The sequence below is a fragment of the Crocodylus siamensis genome, chromosome 1, assembly GCF_052110815.1.
Source record: "Crocodylus siamensis isolate JL-2025a chromosome 1, ASM5211081v1, whole genome shotgun sequence".
Classification (NCBI taxonomy): Eukaryota; Metazoa; Chordata; order Crocodylia; family Crocodylidae; genus Crocodylus; species Crocodylus siamensis.
The window spans coordinates 137,997,985-138,017,933 of record NC_143395.1 but is presented as its reverse complement, the minus strand read 5'-3'; the positions used below and the strand labels follow the sequence as shown (position 1 = coordinate 138,017,933).

Sequence of the window (19,949 nt, the reverse complement as noted above, 5' to 3'; positions counted from 1 at the left end):
CTTGGAGAGCAGTGTCCAACTGGTAAGTCGGGGGGGGGGGGGGGGGGGCACAAAGAAGGGGTGTGGGAAGGGGGCAGATTGAGGCTCCCACAGTGAGGGAGCGAGTTGAGCTGGAGCTGCCCAGGCATGGCAAAGCCATGCACCCCACCCAGGCAGCACCTGCCCTTGCCCCAGCTCCACACCCTCCCTTACCGCTGGGGCCTCAATCAGCACCCCCTCATTCCCCCCCGACTTACCAGCCAGACACTGCTCTCCAAGTTGCTGGGCTGCATATTAGCTATTGGTTCAGTATCAGCCAATATAGCTGGTTAATAAATCAGCCATCAGTATCAGCCAAAAAGCCCATTTCTTCATTTTTTTTAATGATGTAGCTACTGCTGCTTTTTTCCAAGTCTCAATATAAAACAAAAACAAAGGAAAAGCTTTTGCCTTACTGTAGTTACTTCTGGTTCCAATTTATGTAGCAAGCAGAAACAGAACATTCTTTATTTGCTCTATATCATCAAAAACTGAGGTACTGAATAGAATTGAAAAAGTTCTTCTCTTCCAATCTATTCACAAAAATGATGTGATCTACTAACTCTAAACATTTGAAAAGAAGCCAGCTTTTTAAACATGTGAAGGCAAGGAGCCAGATTTTTAAAGATACTTAGGCACCTAGACAGAGACAGATGCCTACCAGGATTTTCAAAAGTGCGTAAGCAGGTTAGGCACTTACCCTGACTTATTTCAGCTCCTACAGATTTCAGGGAGAGTTAGACAAGTAATGTGATTACGTGCTTTTAAAAAATCCCAGTAGGCTCCTGTATGCATCTTTTAGCAATTACACACTTTTAAAACAGACGTGTTAATTCACTAAATATGCTTAATACAACCTTTGTTTAATTAGCCCATTTAATTTAAAGTCAAGTTTTGAGAACTTATTTTATGTAGGTAGTAGTTTATTAGGTAAACTAATTTAAAAAGCTGTTTTACACATTGAATTCTAATTTCCATCATATTATAACCTGACAAAAAAAATGACAAAAAAAAAATCATCTAGTATACAAGTGGTGCATTATTCACAATATTCTTATCATAAAAGATATATAAATTAAGATTCTGAAGAGATGCATTTTAAGTTTGCAACTGCTTAGTATGTATAAACATTAGCAAAAAGTACATTTCATATAAATGCTATATTTGCCTGTAAGTCAGTAAGTTTTCATGTTTATGCCAACCAGCCAGAAGAAATTTTCCTTTAAGGAAAAAACTGAAAACAACAAATACAAAATAGGATTAATTGACTTGGGATCCTGGTTTTCTGTGTTTTAAAAATTGCACTCTTTGATATTCTCTGATAATAAAAAAAAAAAATCGCAAATTCTCAGATTAAACCAAAATCCGTGTTTTTCCATGATTAAAATGAAATGTCACTATGTATATAATTATGGGTTGATCACAACATTTTATTGATACATTTACAATTCTAAAGCAATTTGGAAGCCTACCAGTGCCTCAATTATTGTAATAAAATAAATTCTAAATATCTATATATTTTGGCATTTGATTTGGCAGTTTTATTATAGAAAAAATCAGAGCTCCCCCTTCCCCCTTTGCTCACCAGGATATGGGTCCAGTTGCGGGTTCCCTCCCCAACCCCAACTGTTTTCTGGCACTGAGGAACCCTGATATGCTGGTGCCTTGTCCATTCCATTGCCCCTCACTCCCAAGCCACAGCCCCCAAGACCTGCTGATGCCCCTCATTCCCCACCCACAGCCTCCCAGCCCTGATGGTGCCCCTTACTCCCCACTCACAGCCCCCTGCTCCTCCAGCCCTGCCACAGGGGGCCCCCAGCTGCGAGGGCTACGGGGCTAGGGACCTAGGTCCGCAGCCCCAGGCCCCCCGCAGCAGGACCCGAGCCCCAACTGCTGAAGCAGAGCCTGTTGTGAGGAATGGTGGGGGGGCAGATGTGGACTGATGGCTGCAGGCTTGGGCTTTCCCACCCTGTTGCCCTCCTCCTGGGGGCCTCTGTGGCCCCGCGGGAGGGACCTGGTGCAGAAGGGCAGAGTGGTGCAGCAAGCCTCACACCACAATGACAAGGTGCCTCCTGCCCATCTAGAAGCAGCAGGGGACCACTGCAGCCCTAGGCCTCAAGCCCCACACACCACCCCAGCTGGGCAGCGCCCCCAGCCCCAACCCTACCCATCTTCCTTCCTCCCTCACTATGGGGGCCTCAATCCCCCATGTACATGGCATCCCCTAGCTGAACATTCTCCAGCTCCTCCAGCCTCTTGCAGACTGGAATTCTGCCAGCCTGCATAGGGAAACCCACCATTTCCCGCATTTTTCTCCTTGAAAGGAGAAAATATGTATTTTACTGTGTTTTTCTGTGCCAAATGGAAAATACGGATCATTGAAAATCACTTAAGTTAAGGTTACTCGCTTGCTGATTTAAATCATACTTAAAATCCATGATTCAAAAACCACTTTGATTCAAATCAATACATTCCACATAATAGAAATGAACTAACGAAAACTAAAAGGAAGAAGGAAGATGAGAGAGGTATGAATACTGAGAATCAGATAAAAGAATAAGAAAAAAAGTTAAAAAATTATTTCTGATATCACAATCCAAATATGGTGCATCTTTCATACATGATAGTTATTTCTGTATTTGTAATTCTCCCTTGAAAACAGGTGTATCTACATTTACCTGCCCCTGCTGCTAGAAATTCATGTGGCAGACAGCAGATGCCACACACTTCTGGTAGCTCCACATGTTTTCTTTCACTGCAGCAGTTGTGGCACCAGAGCACGTAGTGAACTCTGGAAAAGGACCAACTACTAAACAAACCAAAGCTAAAAGCATGGAAGCACTTACCTATGCCTTCAGCCAACTGCCAGGAAGAGATATTAAGAGGCTTGATGACAGAATAAATCCATTTTAAAGTTAGATGTATATTCATACCTGCCTCTGCTACCAAATTTCCAGCAGCTGGCAACAGCTGCGACTGCCAAGCTACCAGAGTATGTGCACACTCAAGTGCTGGTGAAGTCACAGAACTTCCAGAACTCGGCAGCTCCCTTATCTACATGTACATTCAACCGGTTGCAATATGGCAACAGAAGCCTCTGGAGAGCTGATACAACTGTTGGTAGTGGAGGGTTCTGCTGTTGCAGAGGGGCTTTGAGAATGAATGCACTCCAAGTTTTGCCAACAGAACTGGAATTTGGCTGGCAAAACATTGTCGTGTAGACTAAGCCCAGCGAAGTATACCATGGGGATTGCTGCTACTTTTTTAAGTGGAGCAGACAGGGCCCCAGGTGTGGATGGGGCTATGCCAACAAGAGCTCAACTGCCAAGAGAGCTATTATCAGTGATCTGACGGGCACTCTGTGCTCAAATGTGCATCTAACACCTCTCCCAACTCTACAGTTGGTCCAATAAAAGACAGCACCAACAAATCCTTGCTTCTTGCAAAGATCAGTGGGAAGAGCTTTGTGGCTCTCTTTTCGAAGCAAAGTGAACTTCCCACCACACAGCATTCCCAGAATCTACTGGCTCACAAAGTAAGGCTTCTCTCCAGATTTAAATATCTAGGTGTTTTACCAAATTTCAGTTTTGCCTTGATACCACTGTTTATCATACCACAACTAAATATTTTTTCCTACCAATTCTTATTGTATACATTTTTATGACCTGGGATTCAACATTTACTTACACTTAAAAGATATCATCAAAGCTGAAGATGAAGTAACATTCTCTTTATCCTCTCTCCTTTGACCATGGGGGAAATTGTCATGCTTTCGTTTCCTGAACCCCCCTGACCCTATAAATAGAAAATATATGTAAGTAAAATTTATATATCATCATTACATTTTTTGTAACAGCTTGACCAAGATGACATGGCACTTGTTTCAGAAATTGCTTTGACTCTACCCATTGCTCAGTATTTTATAGCAGCAATTCTTCCATAGTAGGTCACTGCAATGTCATCCAGTTTACTGTAGAGTACTATAAGAAATATTACAAACTGAAGTCCTATTTGGCATTACTGACTTTGTTAATATCCCACTGAAAAGAGAAGCACAACTCCTACAAATTTCGATGGATGCATGAGGGGGCACCTAAAGATGCTAAGGCTTTTTCCAGAGAAGTGGAAAGTTACTCTGGGTCCCTTCACAAAATTTCCCTTCTACAAGCAGTTAGTTGAATTTGTTTAGTGCTATACATTTATAAGGCCTAACCCTACAAACTCTTAACCCCACTGAAGTCAATGTCACTCCTTGTGTGAACAAAAGACTACAGAATTGGACCTACAGTTTGTAAAGAGATCTTTCAAATAAAAATAACCCTATTACTGTAGTTACAAGCATCTCATTGGCATACCCATAAAATTCTGGTCTTCAGAGGAGAGCCAACCAAAGAAGCAATTTAAGTAACTGTTACTGATTAATAGTATTCATTTTTATTTCTTATTATGCCCCCTCTCAGCTCCCCATGCTCTGACGAGCACATTTGTCCTTGGCTCCTTCTCACTCACTGGTTTGACGTTTTCCCTGTTACATTTGTTCCCTAACACTGAACCTCCAAGTCTCTTGCTCTGCACAAAATGGTGTCACTTTCTCTCTTTAAAATCCTCTCTCAGCCAATTTCTTACAACTTGTATTTTAACATTGACATGCACTCCTGTGGTGTTTAATCTTCTTGCCCTCCCCTGCTTTCACTTGTAAGTCTATGTAAACTCACAGTATCTTCATTTGCATTTGTTCCTCCCTCACCATATCCCCTTCCCTTGTCAGACAGGAAGATGTGAAGCACAAAGCTATCCTAGGTACTAATGCTACACTTACTCTAATAAGTTATACTGACACGGGGGGGGGGGGGGAGCGGGAGGGTGGAGACTCCAGCTAAAATTTTCCTTTTAAAGGAAACAACTTCAGAGCTACAGAAGAAGGGTGCACTTCAAACATTTTAGTTTATCTGTTTAATATAATTCCAACTTGCATATTGATTTTATTTTTACTGTCTATCCTTACGGTTCCCAAATCAGAAATGAAAGCAGGCCAAGTTGTGCCCAAAAAGGGTAAAACCAAGAGCCATGGGTGACTGGTGCTGCCTTAGTCAGGGGCGGCAGGTGCCCCCCCAGCAACCAGTCAGTGACCGAAGGGGAGTTCCCCCATGGCCAATCTCGCTGATCGCTGCAGCCGTTTCTGGGAGTGCCACAGCATCCCCACCTCCCAGCTGGGGCTTGCAGGGTGTGCACCGGAACTCCTGCCTGCTCCCCCTACCCACTGCCTAAGTGGCAAGCGTGGCCAGTCAGGGGTGCACTGGCACTCTCGGGGTATTCATGCACCCCCTACACATTGCCACTGCTAAAAGCCAGCACCTTACCGCTTCTGTCTGGGCCCAAGCTCAAGGTGCCATTGCACCTGCAACCCCTTCAACACAGGGCAGGAAAGGAGATGCTCTGCTCTGTAGGATGGATACCTTCATCTGGTCAGCCACCAGCCTGTGAGCCAGATCCAGCCCCCTCCGTGCCATGCCATCCAGCCTGTGGGATGTGGGGAGCCCTAAATACGTGGCCCTAAATATGGAGTGCAGGGCCCATTTGTGGCACGTAGGGGGTGGGCAGGGACCCCGATTCCAGTTGGGTAGGGGAAATGCAGTAACCCAGGGCTCAACCCTGGAAGACAGAGGAGGCGTGGGTCCTGGTCCATGCCACGGAGCACCCCATGCCATTCACCTAGTTGGAAGTGAAATGGTGCCCTTCCACTCCACTACCCCCCCAAAAAAAAAAGAGTTCATGACATGCTTCAGCAACAAGAGGGGGCTCTAAAAACCAGGCAGAAGGCAGCGCAGGGCTGGGCACCACCCTAGAGCAGTGGGTCCTCAACCCTCACAGACGCAGGGCAGCCCCTCGGAATCTGCCAGCCCTTTGCCTGTGCTCATGCTTTCTGACTGCCAAAGACGCCTAGAGCAATCTGTTCCCCCAGGAAAGGGAGTCCAGCACCTCCCGTGGCAAGGGAGGGCGTTAGGTATGTGTTGTGTCAGGGCTGATGACAGAGTTTAGATCAGTAGTTCTCAACCTTTTCTGTACCAGGACCCATTTGTAAACATCAATGGCCAGTCCCAACCCAGTGCCCCTCACTCCCAACCCTCTTCCCCTCATCCACAGGCCGCAGCACCCCAGCGTGTGGGGTGGGGGCACCAAGCACCCCGGCAGGCTGGAGCTCTGCCAGCCTACAAGGGAAAAGCCCCAGTTTCCCATGTTCATCTCCTTTCATTTTTAAAGTTTGTTCACAACCCTTTCATATATTCTCATGACCCACTTTTGGGTCACAACCCACAGATTAAGAAACACCAGTTTAGATGAAGGATTGTATGGGATGGTTTAGATAGGGATGGTCCTGTCTCAGGCAGGTGGTTGGACTAGATGCCCTGTGGAGGTCCCTTTCAGCCATACTAGAAGCTCAAAATGATGGTATTTGCTGAAAAAAAATCGTACGCTGAAAAAATGTGTAAATTAGTCTTTTTCTTATTTATATTGCTCACTGTAAGTTGCCAGTGAGCAAGTGAGAACAGGTCATCCAAGCTGAAGCCTTTCTTTATTACGAGGCTAGCAATAAAAGAATCCTGCTTTTCTCTGATTAAAAAAAAAATATCCCCAATTTTCAGTTTTAAAGAAGTAACCCAAAATCCACATTTCCCCATGATTGAACTGAAACACCACTAGATAGAGAGATACATTGCTGGTGTTTTATTTTAATGGTGGAAACATTTAAGTTACTTCTTTTAAACCGAAAATTGGGGATTTTTGCTTCTTTTTTTTCCCCCCAAAGAAAACGAGGTTCCCTGGTCATGAGGGAGCGCTGACAGCAAACTCAAAAGCCGATTAAGCCTCCCTGAGAGGCACTTGGGTTTTACATGTGCCACATTAATAAGCTGCCTGAAAAATAACTGCGCATGCATGGTGCATCACACAAGCGTTGAAATCCTCGCCCAAGCAGGACAATGATATCAGGCAGCCCTGGCCACACTGCTTGCACCCCACTGGCCTGGCCAAGGGTGCTCCTGGGCCTAGATGGGAGCTGCCCCCCGTCTCCAGGCAACGTAGGCTGCCGGGCAGGGGGGAGGGGTTGGGTTGGGAGCCTGGCCGCCCCGCGGACGTCACAAAGGGCTATGACGCGAGCGCTGCCACATGCCGCAAACGCGCTCGCAGAGAGCGGCCATTGCCGACGTCACAGCGCTGGCCCGTGTGGCAGGTACCCCCAGCTGGCCCCGCGCGAGGCAGCCCCTTCCCCAGCGTTCCGCGGGGTGGGGGAGGGGTGCGCCAGTCACCTTCCTTGCCGCTCATGGTGGCTCCGCTCTGCTCCGCAGCCCGCGCGCGCCAGGCCCCGCCCCGCCCCCTCCGGGTTCTCACCTCCCCTCGGCCCTAACGCGTCCACGGAAGCGCCTGAGGACGGGCCAGGAGGCGCGCGGCCCAAACTGAACAGGCTCGGAGCCCACGGGCCTCCCAGAGAAGAGCTGCCCGAAAGACACGGGCCACCTCGTCCGCCCAAGGCGGTGAGCCCTGGGAAACGTCACTGTTTCTGGACAGGCATTTTGTAGTGTAGCGTAGAGAGGGGTCGAGTCAGGACCCCGCGCTCTATAGGCCCCGCGGCGGAGCGTTGCATCGTGGGGAATGTAGTTCTGGGGCGGGGGAGGGGCAGCTGCAGTGGGCTGAGCTGGGCTGAGCTGGGCTGGGAGCGCCTGGAGTGCGCGGCCCTGAGCTGTCGCCCGCTCTCCTTGGTTGGGGCTGCCAAGTAGAGCGCTTGTTCCGCCGCTCCTGCCGTGCTTTAGCAATGAGACAAACATGCGTCCTCCCATCGCAGCAAATGCTCCACCTTCACCCACTCGTTCAAAATTAGCTTTTTCTCAGCATATGAATTATTATAATTCATAATATTATAATGATGATTGTGATAATGATTTTATTATCCTTGTGATTATTGTGATAGTTATTATTTATTATATTGTGATTACTGTGATTATGATGATGATTTATATTATCAATGTTATTGTGATTATTATAATTGTTTTATTCTTGTGATTATGTTGATAATTATTTTATTAGTGTGATTATTGTGGCAATAATGATGGTTATTTTATTCATGTGATTATTATTGTGATTATTATGATTATTACTATCTGACTTGATTCCACGGGAGCAACTACATTAAGAACTATAAAATGTCTGGGAAGAGATGCAGGCATGATACTATAGGAGTCCTGAAACTGGCATGAAATCTTAAAGAAATAAAGCAGGAAGGGACCTCCCAACGGCATCTAGTCCAGTGGTTTTGGATTTTTTTGGTACCAGGACCCATTTGTAAACATCAGTGGCCAGTGCCTCTCACCCTCAACCCACTGCCCCCAGGCCTGTGCCCCACAGTGTTTGGGGCAGGGGGGACCCCAAGCAGCCCCTCACAGACTGGAGCTCTGCCAGCCTGCAGGGGAAATGCCATGGTTTCCCACGTTTTTTGTCCATTAAAGACTATCCATTTTTAAAGTTTGTTGATCAATTTTTTTTTAAGTTCATGACCCTTTCATATATTCTTGTGACCCATTTTTGGGTTATGACTCATGAAACACTGATCTAATCCAACCCCTTGCCTAATTCATCGTCTAACCCCATGATTCTCAGCGAGGAGGCTGGGGTACCACCAGATCTTTTGCAGGGTGCCACCAGGTGTGAGGAAATAAGTCAGGCTCAAGTGTGTCCCTGTCTGGACAATCTCCCACCCCTACTGCTTAGCCCCTGAGTAAGGAGGTAAGCACTATAATCTATACATTCGTTTTTGAAAATGGGTGCCACTCAGTTCACAAAAATCATGGAGGGCTACCTCCAGTCCAGAAAGGCTGAGAACAACTGGCCTAACCTCTTAGTAAAACTACAGTCAACCATAATACAACCAGAAGACAGCACCTTTACCTGCCACAGGTAACACAGGGGGACCATGGCAGCCAACATCCTGCAACTGCAAGGGTTGTTAATATACACTTGGGAGATCCCAGGAAGAGGGCCCCCACACTACAGAAGAAGGTAAAGCTTCCCCACAGTCCATACTTATTTGACCATGGGGTGAAATTCCTTCCTGACCTCAACCACGGCAATCAGTTTGACCCCGAGTGAAGCGATAAGGTCCTCTAGGCAGGAACCTCCAGGTTTAAGGCTGGACCTCTGGGTGATGGCCATTTTTTGTCTATCTGACCTTCATCAATGCAGTATCTGAACATCTGTCAGGAATGTATCCGAACCCCATTCTACAGTTGGGAAGCCGAGGCGCAGAATTCAGCAAGTGGTTTGCCCAAATTCACACAGGAGACCTGTGGCTGAACCAAGTACTGAAGCCATAGTACAATGTCCTATCTGCTATACCACCCTTCCTCCCCTCAAGTTGTTTAATGTACACAAAGTAATAAAAATGTGTACAAATGAGCTCGACAATCCCTCCTGTCCTGTTAAAGGAGGCACATCCTGCATATCTGGAATTCACATATTCTGGTAGCCAGCCACCTCTCTCTGCCTCACTGGTTTCACTTATGCTTTCCCCAGGCTGCCTCATCAACTTCACAGAGGATTATACCTTGATGGCTCTGACAGAAAGGCTGGTTGGAGCTCCATTCACCCACATGGACAATTTGAGAGGACTTACCTTTCTGTCAATCTCAGGGAAGTTTCTGCTGCAGTGTTTTGATTGGGACAACACTGAGATATGGAAAAAAGCAATTAAGTCATTATAATGCAGGAGCTGCGCTAGCACAAGAGCCATTGATGACATACTGGTCTCCATGTCTCCCTGCCCTCTGCATCACCGCCATCCTGACAAGAGAGACCAGTAACACCAGTCCTTCTCCATTTCACTATCTTTGGTCACCTTCATCTTGCTGTCGGTGGGTAGGTACCGTTAAGGGCATCCCAATCTCTCTAAGCAGCCCTACCTCTTTCCCTGTTTTACTGGGGGAAAACATCAGTAGCAGTTACATGCTATCACTCCTGCCCCATCAGCTTTACACTGCTTAAATTTTATAGAATGAATAAAGTTCCAGCAAAAGCAGGAACAGGAGTGTATAATGACAAGTGTGCATACAGATGACTGATCCAGCCATTGTGCATTTTGTGCCAATAGTCTTGAAATACTACAATATATTTTATAAAAATAGGATTCTTGCCCACTCCATATTTTCTAGGTTCATCCCAGAAAACAGGATTCTCACCCACTCCATATTTTCTAGGTGCATCAGGTTGATCCACTAGACTAGGAGGATATTCACATATGCAGAAATAGCTATCCGCACCTTTAAAATAAACTCATATTCCCATAATGCAGTGTTCTGAAGTGTGATATGCTGCAGCTTTGTGTTATCTAGTAGATGGAGGGCTGATGTGTTTATCCTAAAATAATAAAAATGGCAATGCTAAAACACATATTTATCTGCTATATTGCCAGAGATTTTAAAAAAGGCAGGAAGACTTGTGGTATGCTTCCCAAGAGCAGGTTCCTTGTTTCCTTGTCAAAAGCCTATAAGCTATGGAGTCATGTGATATTGCACAACTTTTACACGAGAGAGTTTGTGTGAACTGAACTTCAGTTCTGTTACAGGTTTAAACCAGTTTCTGATCACTTAAAGAGGCTGGGGATTTGGTCCTGCAACGGTCTTGCATTGACTACAGTTAAAATCAAGGGCTATCATCATCTCCAAAGAGGTAACTGAATGGGGATGTTTGTCTGGGTAAGCAACACCTTCTGGAGACTGGGCCTTAACCTTTAAACATGACAATAAATTAAACAAAGCCCTTTATTTTCAGCATGTCTTACCTTTTGTTATATTTCTCCTACTCTTTCTCTCATTCCTCAAGAGAATGGTATACTGTATTCACATACCACTGTAGGGACTGAGTCTTAGTAATACCTGGGGGAAAAGTTGTAAAACTGCAAGCAATATATTGAATATTCTGTGTGGGACAAGCTAACAGAGTTTTTGGAGATTCAGGGCTAGATTTAAACATAGTCCTGTGCCTAGGGCCCTCACTGCTAGCATCATGTGATTATATCAGAATCTCAGATATCCTTAAAAGAAAGTTGTCTCTGTCTCAGTACAGATGTGGAGAAAAGCGTGAATGTAGATGTATCTGTGGCCTGCTTGAGTGTGCAGATTGCCAGAAACAATATTTCTAAAAAAAGTAGCTTGCCCCATTCATTTTAATCCTGAAAGTTACTGTTCAGAAGTCCACCCACTACCACCACCCCAGCACAGGACTCCTATCTGGGGAGCCCAGTTCTACTCATACAGTGTCAGCAAGGGATACCTCACACAAGGAGTCTCCTACCATGTCAATGGAAGATGAATCGTCTTTTCCTTGGGAAAGACCTCAGTCTGGCAGTCAATCCACCTCAGGACAGCAGTGACAGGTCCCTCCAAACGATACTCCTATTACAGGTGCCACTGCACATAATCACTCTATGGGGTTGCTGTGTGGCAGGAGAACAACAGTGTGCCATGGGTCTCCATATAGTTTGTCTTGATTCTCTTGGGCTACTTTAATCCAGTTCTGTGGAAGTTGGAGGCTCTGTAAAACTTGAACTTCTAAATGAAACTACAGAGCTTAGTACACTATAAATGAACACTATTGAGTTTAGAAGCTTAGATGCATCTCAGACCCTTGTTTGAATCACCTTGATGCAAGTCCAATAAGTTTTATTTAAGCATCATTGGATGAATAGACTTGAAATGACTTTGGGTATCTTCTTTTTTCCCCTCTTATCTTATGACACTATATGCACTTAAATGGATAATGTGGTGTTGCCTTGGAGACAGAGTATGGAAATGTAAGGCTATCTTGCAAACTGAAATATTTACATCAGGCAGTATAACTTTGAATATTTCAGCAAATAATTGAGTATAAAAGTTTACCAAGCTCTCACAAGGAAATCACATAAAAACCACGGTCAGATGTTCAAGACTTGCATGACCAAGGAGTTTTGCAGCTGGTCAATAAAATGAAATGGGAAGTCAGCTGGTCTCCCGTTGTTATAACAACAACCTGTTATGTCTCCCAGGCAACTGAGATGCCTAAAGTCTCTTGGCATCTGTGAATCAGGGGGTTGTTTTTCTCTTTTACTGGAATAATTTTTGAAAACTGCAAAACTTTTTCAATCAGTTGTACTATGTAGTTCTTTCGGAAGCAGTGAATTCACTTCTTCCATGGTTACAGGATAAAGCATGGGTTTTTGCATTAAGCAGAGAGATTCTTTGTATTCTCAAACTTAACAGACTTGTAAACAAGTGTAAGTGTATGCATGGGAAAGAGGGAGAACCCAAAACTCCCTTCAATCTCCTGACTCAAATGCTATTTCCTTTCAATTTCAGCGGCTGGCTCATACGCTCAAGACTGAATTGGCAAGCAATCAGTTATGAATAACATACCCATGGGGGAAGTTTGTTCCTAAGTACCAGTTACTGATTAGCTGTGGATGGGTGGAGTTGCTTAGTATTTAACAAGGACATCCTTTTAATGATGCAACCATATAAAAAAGCCCACCAGAATCAGGAGTGACCACATAGTAGTCCTGTGTTTACACTGACATCCTTAGCAGAATAAAAATAAAATGGTAATAATATGATTTGCAGGCAAATCCCGTCTCCTTCGTTCTTCATAGTGATTGCAGCCATGAATTATTTATACAGAATATTAATTTGGTGTATGCATCTCCACACTCCTGGTGGCACCATGCATTGTCCCTTGCAGCAACTGAACTGGCACAGTGTGAAACATATCCTGCAAAGATACCTCAGTGGGCCTTGCAACACCCTCTCATGCAGGGCATTGAAATGTCCAAGCCCCTGCCAAAAGTGGGTTTTGAGTAGGTGTTAATTTTTTCCCATTCACTTTGTGCCTTTCATTTTTCAATTATTACATTCAGCCGTGGTTGCCTTCCCTACAAACTAAGCATGATATGAATTTCTAATATGAAGACAAGTAAAAATAAATAAATAAATAAATTGACAGCCTGCACATTTTCGTATCTTCTTCACACTTCAATAAAGCAATCACACAAGGGCACAATTTCAAATGTTGCCCCTTTACAGAATAACTTTAACAGTGAAATGCTCTTTTATAGTTTTGGTTCCTCAAAATTGGGGAAACAGCCAACCTTGTGAAGCCAAAGGCTTAGCCCTGTGGATGAGAATTTTCTTCTTTCCACTATTACATGCACATAAAGAACAATGCTCAGAAGTCAGAGTAATAGGTTATGGGTAGGTAGAAGTTAGGGGAAAATGAAAGGAGGAAAGCCTTTTTTTGAAAATGGCTGTGGGGTGTTGGGTAGGTTTAATGGTACAAATGTGTGGTCATCTGAGCAAGGAGCTCTTGAGATAAAGTCCACACTAAAAACAAACACATGCAGCCAGATGTTAGAGTCCTTTATACCTTATTCTGTGCCCTCCTGTTCTTCAACTCTAAGCCCAGCAGCACCTACTCAGCAACAGTTTCAACACCTTCCAAGCAGCCTCTGTTTCTTTGGTGAAGCAACATCCAAAAAATTATTTAGGCATGCAGATAGAACTTGTGATGCAAATTTTGGATCATTTAATTAAGCTTTTCCCCAGTAGATACATTTTGCATACTAAGGTTATTTCAGATACTGGGCTGCCATAACAGGACCAGAAGTACATTTCTTGATGCATATATGGAGTCATTTAATCAAAGGTTCCTCAGGTGCAGTCCCCACATAAGCCCCAGCCTGCCCTAACAGGCGTTCTATCATTTGCTTCCCAGATACAAAGATGTGTTGGGCCAAGTTGTGCAGAAAGTCTTGTGTGATTGCAACAGCAAAATGTTTAGTAATTCCCACCATCAAGCTATGCCAGGAAGCAGTTGATGTTGCTTCAGGGCAAAACACACCCACACAAGAAAGGAATCTTCTTTTCCACACCTTATCATCCACACCTTATATAATGCATTCCCAGTGACAAGACTCCAGCCCCCCATAAGGAACTTCCTTCTTCCTGCAACAGATAAAGAAACTTGCTATATACACACATCCCTTCAATTCATTAAAGCACCAAATTTTATATTTTGGCGTCTGCAAGACTAATGTATTTATGCCCAATATGCATGACTTGGTTACATGATTGACCATGGGGAAAACATGCTCACTGCCTTTTAGGCTTTAGAAATGTGTTTCATAGTCCTGCTGGCACTGCCAATTTGAAGAGCCTTTTTTGGCTTGGGTTATTATCTGTTGGCGAATCACAGTTCTATGGATTTAGCCAGCTACCCAGGCTCATAAACCACCCATGGGTCATTTGTTTTGCGGTTGGTCCACAGGGGTGATTTACACTGGCAAAATGATATAAATATATGACTCAAGGCAACCACTTGTATTAGAGTTAATTGGAAATTTGGGGTCCAGAATAATTTTCTATTAGGGAAAGCTACAATGGAGCAATATTCATATGTATACCTGTCTGCTTCAAAATATCTTGGTGGTCCATGAGACATCTGCCTACATGACTTTGCATCTTGACCTGACTGGATGCTCTCTTTACTTGTGTGAGCTCTTCTGCTCAGGAGTCCTGAAAACTACACATTTTTTTCCTTGTTTAAAAGCTGGCATGCAATCAGCTTTTGCATCTTTGCATTTGGGCCTCTGGCACACATTCATTTAATGGTGCAATAGGAACCATCCCCTGATCCCAGCAACCACACTGCTTGGCAGGACACATGTGTATGGCAGAATACGTAATTTTGGGTTCAGGGATCAGATCTCAATCCCACAGTTACTATTTGCCAGCACAGGGGAAGTCCAGGATCACGATCCCAGGTTCCCCCTGCATCGGCAAGTTGAAATCAGGACCCAGTGAATTGATGAGGTCCTGGGGCTCTGAATAACAATTAGCTAATCATGTGTTCCAGCTTTGGGACTGCAGTTGAGTCGCGAGCCAGTGATACAGCACTGTAATATATACATTAGTTTCTGAAATTGGGTGCCACTCAATTCACAAAAGTTATGCAGGGGTCTTGAGTCCAAAAAAGGTTGAAAACCACTGTCAGTCATGTGGCAGTATGCCTATACCTCTGCTATCCTTGCATTATGCCTGTTCATCATACTTGTAATTGGACCTATACAAAATAAAATGCTGGCTCCACAGTGGGGAGGTGGGTTTCTAGACCTCTTCAACCTGTGTGGAAAGGTGCAGGAAGTCATTGTGGTGAGGCACAAATAGCAGGACATTTAGGAGGGCACTGCATGGTGTTGATTGCATGGTACCTCAAAAGGGATGCCAGGCAATCCCATATCAAGGCAAAAAATGTGAAGATGGCTTAAAAGCAATTCAAGGGCAGAAAATGTACCTCCAGCAATGCTCCATAAATTTACCCATATGACGAAGACTAAACAGTATTCTAGTGTAGAACAGAATACATTTCATATCAGATGCAGAAGACAACCTAGAGAATACCAAAGACAATAGTATGGATGAATTTTTCCAAGATGATGTACATGACAGTCACACTTTGCAGAAGCTGGATTAAAAACACACACAGGGCCACTCAGACGCCTCCTCCCCAACCCCTACCAAACCTGCACTCACGTTGCCAGCCAGCATGATGCTCCTAAAAATATTCTTGCCTAGCTGATATTGTTAGTGATTGCCAGTGCATCTTAAAATATATATCTGGCTTGTGTTTTATTGGTGCAGGAGGGCATCAAGACAGTTCTGGATGCTGCCATCTTGGGCTGAGGCCCAGGTGTAGCCACAGCAATTTAATGCCTCAGCATGCCAACAAGCTAGAGAGGAAAGCTGGGGAAGGACTTGTCATCTCTGGGGGTTCTCAAAATTGGTAAATAGGCTGTAGAAATTTATTCTCAAAATGGTAGGGTGAAAAACAAAATGTTATTTATTTGCTGCTGTGGAAGGAGAACAGTGACCAATAACTACTTGTTATTTTTCACCTGATAGAGCTGGCAGTTGCAACATCAGGACTCTAAAGGACATCAACACTAACCATCATTCAATGTCTGCTAACTTGAGGGTAAAGAAAGAGAGCCAAGAAGATATTCAGAAGTCCTCTGTGAAGTGTAGAAGGGTAGCTTATTAATAGGGGCCTACACAACTCATGGAGGTGGCCAGCTGATTTCACAGCAGATCACAGAGCCAACCACAATGTTCACGGGCTTATCTTGGTGGGGACCCCAACACCTCTGAGTGGCCCTCTCCCTAGCCGCGGACTGGTAGAGAGGACTATCTGTTATATGGCCCACTCTTCGCCACTGACTGGTGGAGACAAGCAGCCTAATCCAGCCAATTAATGGTGAAGGACTGGGGGAGGCAGTCACCTTAACTGACCCTCAAGTTACATGCTTGCCTTTGGATTCTAAAGGAAACCAGCAGCTCCAACTCCCCTTGTGGAGCCAGCATTTTATGTTAGTAAGGGGGTTAGGGTTTTTGGCTTTTTTTTGTTTTGTTTTGTTTTCCTGTGGATTTCACAGAGATCATCCAATTTCATGATTTCCATGAAATCCATGCAATTGCAATTTGAGTAGGTCCCTACTCATTAATGAAGGCAGTGTATAAGACAAGAAAAGCTGAGTGACAGATGAGAAAGAAAAGGAAAGAGGACATAGGGGTCACTAAGGAAAGAGCAGAGAAAAGGTTCAGTTTGACCCAGGAGCTCATTTCAAAAGCACCTCAAAATGACAGAAAGGACCCTGGTTGTTACTGCAGGGACAAGCAGACACAAAGATCCAGTAAAACCTCTTGGGTATTTGTGGGAGAGTGAGAGAGCCTGTGCCAAAGCCAGAGGCAGCTAACCTAGACCCACAGCCCCAAAGGACCGGGCTAAAACCTTTCATACCCAGGTGTTTCTGGAGGGGAGGAGCTGGGAACTCAAACTACAGCATAAAGAGGAGCCTGGAGCAAGCAGGAGGGGAGAGCTCAGGACCGGAAATGAAGGAACTGGGCCGAACAACGCTGGAGGAATCTGTGAGAGCCATGTGGAGAGCCGGTAGGAGGCTCCTGCAGAGAGAGAACTCCCCGGAGAAGCTCTAGAGGAAGGTATGGTGGACTGGGAGGGTCAGGAACTGCTTGAGATCTCCTCCGCAGCCAGCAGAGCCTGATGGAGAAAAGGTACTGTAAAGATTCTAATAGAGGGGCACTATTAAAGCCTGGTACTGTAGTGACCCTAAAAGGGGTACAAGGAAAAAATTACAAATGATGACCTCAGTGAGATGAGGGTACTATGATGACCCCAATAGAAGGCACAAGAGGCGTGATCCTATGGACATGAACAGGGGAAGGAGAGAGTAGTCGCACTGATGTTTTGTTTCTTTGTTTATTGCCAAAAGCCGGGCGACAATCCTCCAGGATAGGAGGCGTGGATTCCTTTCATTTTTTTTGTTGAGGTAAAGGCCCCGGGGAGGAACCTGGTGGCTGAATACAAACCCGAAGACGCTTAGACGACCGGTGGACTAGGCAAGGGTGTAGGGGTGGTGGAGCCCTCAGCATCATAGGACAGCGGATGACGACCAGAAGGAACTACACATCCAGGTACTGAACATACTCCTGTAAACACCAAAGACATGGCAGGCGAGAGCGTGGGGATGTGAAGCTCCATTTTAAGACTCGTCCCTCACTTCAGCTGGCCGGCTGAAGTCCTATGAATATACAGATCTAGATCAGCTGTCTATATATGTGTATAGTTCTTTGGAGGAGGAGAAAACAAAAGAGAAGGTTGCAAGGACTCTTGGGAGGGCAAGCAACACAGTTGGCCACTTGACAGTATTATGAACAGCCGGACATTACTGCTGGATAGTCTCCAGTTTCCACATGTCTTCAACCTCTACTCATTTTGTATCCTGAAGCACACCCACCTGCTGTAAAATCGGCCAATTCCAGAGCTACAAATACTGGGGAGCACATGGTACTGGAAGTAGGCTTTTGCCAATACCTCCAACCACAGCTACTTAAAACAACCCACACAGTCAATTGGGTCGCCAACTGGCTGGAGGGCCGCACCCAGAGGGTGGTAGTGGATGGATCATTTTCGACCGGGAGGGATGTGGGCAGTGGGGTTCCAAAGGGCTCGGTCCTCGGGCCCGCACTGTTCAACATCTTCATCAGTGACTTGGACAAGGGGGTAAAAAGCACCCTGTTCAAATTTGCTGATGACACTAAGATGTGGGGGGATGTGGGCATGCTAGAAGGGAGGAATAGGCTGCAATTGGACCTAGACAGGTTACAAGGGTGGGCAGATGAGAATAGGTTGGGATTCAACACGGACAAGTGCAAAGCAATGCACCTGGGGAGGAACAACTGGCACCATACCTACAGGAGAGGGAACTCCATTCTTGTCAGTACAGAGGCAGAAAAGGATCTTGGAGTCATCATTGACTCCAAAATGAACATGGGCCAGCAGTGTGGGGATGCAGTCAGGAACGCTAACTGCACCTTGTTGTGCATCCACAAATGCATCTCAAGCAGGTCCAAGGAGGTGATCCTCCCCCTCTATGTGGCACTGGTCAGGCCGCAGCTGGAGTACTGCATCCAGTTCTGGGTGCCGCACTTCAGGAGAAATGTGAACAACATGGAAAGGGTCCAGAGGAGGGTCACTCGCATGATCGGGGGCAGCAGGGCAGGCCTTATGAGGAGAGGCTATGGGACCTGAACCTGTTCAGCCTCCACAAGAGAAGGCTGAGTGGGGATCTAGTGGCCTGTTACAAATTAGTTGGGGGGATCAGCAGGCACTGGGGAAGTCCCTGATCCCCCGAGCACTGCCAGGAGTGATCAGGAATAACGGTCACAAGCTGGCAGAGGGTAGGTTTAGGCTAGATATCAGGAGGCGCTACTTCACTGTCAGGGCGGCTAGGATCTGGAACCAGCTTCCAAGAGAAGTGGTGCTGGCTCCTACTCTTTAAGAGGAGGCTAGATGTACACCTTACTGGGGTCATTTGACCCCAGTACTCTTTCCTGCCATGGCAGGGGGTCTAACTAGATGATCTACTCAGGTCCCTTCCGACCCTAGAAACTATGAAACCTCAGAGGAAAATCAATTAATTGCCTGTAGGAACTGAGCTCCTTCAGACCCAAATATTTGGGTTCTGCCACAACACTTTGCAAAGTTCTCAAAAGGCCCTAAAAAAGAAAAAAATACTTTCCAATTCTTTGAATTTTCCTCTTCAAACCCTTAAGCTATTAGCTTGTCCCTTTCAACCTCCCCTCCCCCATTTGTACAGTTCAAAATGTTTTAAAAGCTCTCATATTTTGTAGTGGTGCCAGTATTTGTTCTGATTGAAATTTAAGGACAATAAAATCATACACTTATAAGGGAATGTTATTTCTTACTGTCCACCAAGCAACTGTTTTTTGGGGTTTTTTTCCAAAATGTACGATCATCTTCATGTAGGCCTGCAGCTCACAACATTTGGTTAGGCCATGAACTAACAGCTTAAGGTGCATAATGTTTAAACTTTATGAATCATACATGACATGGCAGAGCTCACAGTCCATAACGTGAATTTTCCCCTGTTGACTAATATGCACTATTTGACTTAAAAATTCATGAGTGACCACAGAAAATACAAAAACCACAAGTAGCATATTGAAACTATTTGAGCAAATTTTGGAGAAGAGAATAATTAAAGACAAAGTTATGCATTGAAAATGGGATAAAATGCAATATGGATTTACCACAGTTGGGTAGTGCTAGGCTAACCTGATAGGTTTCTTTAATTAGATAACAAATATATTAGGCTAAGAAACCTTGGTAGTTCTCATCTACCTGGGCTTCAGTAAAAAACCTGATGGGGCCTTATTAGTTAAGCTAAAGAAGAAGGGGATTAGTAGGAGGCTTAGGTGGGGCTTGGACTAGATGACCCTTGAGGGTCATTCTAGGATTCTATGACTGTTAGGAGAATGAGA

The 19,949-nt window shown here is 45.0% G+C and overlaps 1 protein-coding gene and 1 long non-coding RNA gene across 4 annotated transcripts in view; one reads left to right on the top strand and one right to left on the bottom strand.

The window, feature by feature from the left end:
* Positions 1 to 7,585, bottom strand: part of TSNAX (translin associated factor X) — a 36,711-nt gene extending 29,126 nt beyond the window's left edge. The window contains exons 1-2 of one of the 2 annotated variants that reach the window (XM_090044031.1): positions 7,408 to 7,585; positions 3,706 to 3,813 (exon numbers count right to left, since the gene is read on the bottom strand). In XM_090044031.1, coding sequence (XP_089900157.1) covers positions 3,706 to 3,721 — 16 coding nt within the window. In that variant the 5' untranslated portion in view covers positions 3,722 to 3,813; positions 7,408 to 7,585. Of the gene's footprint in view, positions 1 to 3,705; positions 3,814 to 7,325; positions 7,386 to 7,407 lie in introns of those variants that run through there. The other variant, XM_090044022.1, reaches the window with a different exon arrangement.
* On the top strand, positions 7,152 to 19,248 carry LOC149873399 (uncharacterized). Of its 2 annotated transcripts, none has more exons than XR_016441939.1 (4): positions 7,152 to 7,249; positions 9,583 to 9,924; positions 10,631 to 10,734; positions 15,993 to 19,248. It is a non-coding gene; the product is annotated as an uncharacterized LOC149873399 (long non-coding RNA). The 2 variants fall into 2 exon arrangements; XR_016441940.1 differs by lacking the exon at positions 15,993 to 19,248 and adding an exon at positions 12,399 to 15,937.
* Positions 19,249 to 19,949: the final 701 nt, after the last annotated feature.